This window comes from Nicotiana attenuata, unplaced genomic scaffold (genome assembly GCF_001879085.1).
Source record: "Nicotiana attenuata strain UT unplaced genomic scaffold, NIATTr2, whole genome shotgun sequence".
NCBI classification, from domain to species: Eukaryota; Viridiplantae; Streptophyta; class Magnoliopsida; order Solanales; family Solanaceae; genus Nicotiana; species Nicotiana attenuata.
Window position 1 is genome coordinate 26,822 of NW_017676729.1, and position 5,768 is coordinate 32,589.

Genomic DNA, 5,768 nt, shown 5'->3' on the forward strand with positions numbered 1-5,768 from the left:
GTGATGTTTAGTCAACTAGTCTTGTTATAAATAGTGACGTTTTGATGCATCTTGTTGGCCACAACGTATTTTCCTTTAGAGATAAAGTTGAGGATTCCTTTTTTGTGTGATACACGTCATATTCCTTGTTAACAAAATCGGGGATTTATACCAAAATGCATATGCTATAGTGAGTAGTGAGGCAAGAAAATGGCAAAAGTAACAAGAGTTTAGTATGAGTAGATAATGTTACGCTGTATTATATGATGTTATATTATATTGGTATAATATCACAGTGATAGCATGGTAAAAAGTTGTTTCATATTGTTGATCCTAAAGGAAAAGGAAGTATGAATAGACAACTAATTTCTATCAGTTATAGTAAAACATCAATATTTAACACCTAATATATAGACCAAAAAAGATAATTAAATAACGCTATATAAGGGTGAGTCGCATATTTCTGATAAAACTAACCTTAATAGAAAACGCAAACCAAGTAAGTCTAACTGATCAAATTATTAATTCGGACCTTATCGTTTAATGAATTTTCAAAAGCAAGACCTTGAAATTATGCAAATTTTTAAGCTATACACTGCACCTTCCAAAGTGGTACTTTCTCCTTAAAAAATCTAAGAGCCTAGATGGAGCCCATAATGATCGTGTACCATCTTTTGGCAAGAATAAATTTTTCTACTTTCTCACAAAGTTTAAGAAATAAAAAAAAATATTTTAAAATTTAAGGTCGAATATATGTCTTAGACATTTGAGTGCAGTGATTAATGAAGTGGATTTAGGAAAAATGTGTCCCATAAATAGACAGAAAAAATGTCATATCAATAATTATGATGCAGACTTGATCGCTTTAGTTTATCAGAGACATCCCTCTTCCTCTAAAGTGAAATTGAAATTATCAACCGACATGATGAACCTTTTTAATTGTTCATTTACGTCGTCCAACTAAGTACTTATTGCGAAATATTCTGTTTGATATTATCCATAACTCTTTATAAAAGCCACCGCCATTTGGTTCTTCACAATTCATAGAGAAAAAATTTCCCGATATGGCGTATTGCTAGTTTTTCTCCTCTTTTTACCAGTACTTGCTTTTATTTCTTAAATTTAATTAACATTACTAATTAAATTACAGTTTCTTTATATTTTCTTGAATAAAAAATCATATGGACGGAAAGAAATTAGAGTACAAGGGGAAGGAGGCAATGAAAGAGATTGAGAGACTAACGAAGAACGCTGATGAAGTTCAAGAGGGAATTCTAAGAGAAATTCTATCTCAAAATGGGGAAACTGAATACTTGAAAAAATTCATAGGATCAAAAGATAATAAACAAGTCTCAAAATTCAAGAGTCTTGTGCCAGCAATTACTTACGAGGATATTCAGCCTTATATCCTACGAATTGCTAATGGAGAAGACTCTAATCTTATTTCTGCGGACCCAATCACTGAAATGCTTTGCAGGTATTTTATTTCTCGTTTCTATATGTTTATATGCTGATTGGTTTGCTTTCTATATAAAGTTTGGTGCTGAGTTTCTCTGTTTATTTCTTCTTTCGACACATGTAGCTCAGGGACGTCAGGCGGGGAGCCGAAGTTGATGCCTTCAATTGCTCAAGATCTCGATCGTCGAACGTTTCTCTACAATCTCATTATGCCTATTATGAACCAGTTAATTTCACACTTCATTTGTTACCACGTTGTCATCCTTCCCATGCAGTATTTTCTCAGATTCTAGTAACTTTTTTAGCAGAGCTAGCTAGCTAGCTAGCTAGTTTGCATGTTGCATGTCTCATGCATTCACAAAAAGAGCAGAAATCCCCGATTCGTTTCGATAATCTTAGTTCCAGCCAGGGTGATGGTATATATAGCTCGATCTTGATAGGTGGGATAGGAAAATACACATGTCCCTGGTATGATGGACTAGCAAAAACAATCTTGGGTAAAAATTTAGTACCGCTTTATCCCTTGTTTGGTTATTAATTCTGGAATAAGTTATCTCAAGATTAAAAATAGTACCGGAATAAGTTATACCTACGAGATGTTCGAATAGTAATCCCAGGATAAAGCAGCAAAATTGAAAACTCAGGATTAATACAACATACCAACCGTCAATAAAAAATAATACAGAGTAACTAATTTCATCATAATTAATTCAGGTATAACTTATCTTAAAACCAAATGATCCCTAAAAGTTCTGGGTTGAATGGTCAAATTATTTCATGAACTATAATTCCGGTTACAAATCACCGATTTCACTTCATTTCGTCTAGGACTAGGATTAGATCCTTTTCTTTTTCAATTGTTCAAAACGAAAGTTATTTATTGGCTGAGTGAGGCTTACCTAGTAAAAGTAAAACCAATAGGTGTACGACCACATGTTTATAAATAGACTCGTCTCACTGGTTAATCAATATATGTTTTTACCTAATAAAATTACATAGCCATGGTAAATTGGAATGTTGGTTTGGTGTAAACACTCGGTTCAAATACGTTTTCACCCTTACTTAGTCTCATTTGCTTCATACTGAAGTTTAATTCTTGTGTAGATCTGTTTTTAATTTGTACTCATCATTTACTGTTAATTTAGTGCTCTACACTAATATTTAATCCTAATTATTTGACCAGGTACATACCAGGACTTGATGAAGGTAAAGCCATGTTCCTCTACTTTGTCAAGGCAGAAATGTCTACACCTTGTGGCATACCAGCAAGGACAGTACTAACAAGTTACTACAAAAGCAAGCACTTTAAATGTCGACCAAAGGATCCTTATAACGATTTCACAAGCCCAGACCAAGCTATACTTTGTTATGACAGTAACCAAAGCATGTATTGCCAGTTACTAGCAGCACTTGTCTATCGCCACCAAGTCCTTCGAATCGGGGCCGTTTTCGCCTCCGCCCTCCTTCGTGCCATCTCTTTCCTCCAACGTAATTGGCAAAATATGTGTCATGACATTCGAACAGGCCAATTAAACGCCATGATCATCGATGTTTCTTGTCGATCTGCTCTGTCCAATATTCTTTCGACTTTAAACCTAGATTCTGATATCGTTGCAGATGAGATTGAGGAAATTTGTGGACGTTCGTCGTGGAAGGGGATAATTTGCCAACTTTGGCCTAAGGCGAAATATATTGAGGCAGTGGTCACAGGGTCCATGTCACAATATATACCAGCTTTAGAGTACTATAGTGAAGGAAGATTGCCTTTAATTTGTACAATGTATGCCTCGTCTGAATGTTACTTTGGTGTGAATTTGAAACCCTTGAGTCCTCCAGATGAGGTGTCTTTCACCCTATTGCCTAATATGGCATATTTTGAATTCATACCTTTAGGAGCTAATGGAACTTTCTTAATGGACTTGGACGAGGAACAGTTTGTGCCTCAGAGTAAGCTGGTTGACCTGGTCCACGTTAGACTCGGTTATTATTACGAGTTGGTGGTTACTACATTTTCAGGTACAACATCTTCGGTTTTTAGCAATATATAATTTATCAGAGTTTAATTTCTATTAGTCCATACAATAATACTGTAAAAAAAAATTTACATTAGCATCCTGAAAAGTAGGACGAATTATCTGCTTGTAAGATTTTGCTTACACCTCAGTGTATTTGAAGTTAAAACACGTAAGTATAACATAGCATTAGTATTAGTAGGATATCTTTTTATTCTTAGACTGCTGTTACTATCTAGCATTTAACTGCTATCTTATCTTCGGTTTCTTTTTATCTTGTGTTGTTACTACTTGTTACCATTTCTTCTTTTCATCATTTTTTTAGTCGAGTGTCTATCGGAAACAATCTATTTGCCCTTCCAGGTTAGGGTAAGGCTGCATACATTTTACCCTCTTCAGACTCCACTTGTGGGAACTCACTGAATTTGTTATTGTTGTTGTTGAACCATGCCTAAATGACTAATCTTCTTTTCTGTCTTTCTACTTGTTTCAAATTAATGTCTTTAGGACTGTATCGGTATCGCATTGGAGATGTGTTGCAAGTAAGTGGATTCCACAATAAAGCCCCTCAATTCAGATTCATTTGCCGAAGAAACGTGGTGCTCAGCATTGACAATGACAAGACCAACGAGAAAGACTTGCACAGGAGCATCACCCTCGCCAAGAAACTCCTGGAACCGCACCAAGCTCTGCTCGTCGAATACACCAGTTACGCCGACGCCTCTTCCGTGCCAGGGCACTACGTCCTCTATTGGGAGATCGTTCACAGCCATTCCATCGTGAACAAAGGTGTTGATAACAAAACAATTTAGAACTCTATTCTTGTTCAAAGTGCGTATGACTTTTATGATCTGTTTTGATTAGGAGTGCCAAATATAATTTAGCCCATGAAGTTATAACATACTCATAAACTTGGACATATATCCATTGAGAGGATCATGTTGGGCATATATAGCCCAATTTAGGTCATTTAAAAAATGAGGCCAATTGATTGCATACATAATCCCAATTGACCCATAAATCAAAAAATAAAAAATTAAGTTATGCTTGGATTAGATATTTTGAATATTGTCCAGTTAGCCTAAATTGACATGTCCATTATATTATGATCTTATCGTCTTAACTTCTAACCCGCTCATTTGATAGGCCTTAGTATTGAAAAGAAAGTGCACGAATTCACGCGCGCCTACACATTAGACACACCAAGCACAAATTCTATGTTTAAATGGGACAAAAGTATTGTACTAGTAGTTGATATTTGCAAGGGAGTTGAAGGATTTGTCCTTTCTAACGTAACATTATTCTTTATCTAACAGATGTGAATGTGGAAGCACAAGTAGTTGAAGAGTGTTGCATTGCCATTGAAGAAGAGCTTGACTACATATACAGACGGTGTCGGACGAACGACAAGTCCATTGGGCCGTTGGAGATTCGATTGGTGAAGCCAGGCACTTTTGAAGCGTTAATGGACTTGCTTATAAGTCAAGGTGGATCCATTAATCAGTACAAAACTCCAAGATGCATTATCTCCAATGACTCTGCACTTCAACTTCTAAATTCTAGCATCAAAGCTTCTTATTTCAGCCCAAGGGAACCTTCTTGGAATGCTTGATCCTGCTAACAAACTTAATTTCCCTTTTGATTTATTAAGCTAACATCCAAGTTGCACTTTGAGGATTGTGGCTGTTTAACCAAAAAGTGGAATTTCAGTCAAAGCTTATTTTAGAAGAACTCGGGTTACTGATAATCAAATAGAAATAAGAATAATGGATGTAAATAAAGGATGAATAGAAAGCGAAGTAAATCAGTATATTCAATAGTCTTTTCGTGTATCAGTCTTTTCCTTTTTGTAGCTATTTCTAAGATATACGTTTTGCCTTTGTCATAATAAGGCCATTATAGACAATTAAAGGCATTTAATGCTACGTTATAAATCATAATCATTGTAATTCAATACAGATTCTATAACGTTTCCAGTAATTAATGCCTATTAAATACTGTATCCGTACTCTCTTTTGCTACCAGGCTCATTCTCTTTAACTTTTGAACTTAAATAGGTTCGACCGCCGAGTCTTTTGAATCTCTGCTCGTGTCTCTGCTCGCGTCTCTGCTCGTGTCTGTTGCAACTCGTGCTTCTTTGCTGATCATCATTCTTTGACCAGTCTACGTGTCATGACATGTCATCTTTCAATCACTTCAATATATATAAACTCAATTTTTCCCAATACAGATAGTCCCCCCACTTGCCACTTATTCATCAATTGAATATTTGGAAAGTGGATTTTATTAAAGCGGGAATATTTGCCGCCATTAATTCTC

The 5,768-nt window shown here is 35.6% G+C and overlaps 1 protein-coding gene across 1 annotated transcript; it reads left to right on the forward strand.

Annotated features, from left to right (window-relative positions):
* The first annotated feature begins 1,004 nt into the window (after positions 1-1,004).
* LOC109221188 (putative indole-3-acetic acid-amido synthetase GH3.9) lies at positions 1,005-5,259 on the forward strand. Its single transcript, XM_019385653.1, has 5 exons — positions 1,005-1,456; positions 1,562-1,663; positions 2,621-3,453; positions 3,957-4,238; positions 4,766-5,259. The coding sequence occupies exons 1-5, from the start codon at positions 1,161-1,163 to the stop codon at positions 5,059-5,061; spliced, it is 1,809 nt and encodes a 602-aa protein (XP_019241198.1). The 5' UTR covers positions 1,005-1,160; the 3' UTR covers positions 5,062-5,259.
* Positions 5,260-5,768: the final 509 nt, after the last annotated feature.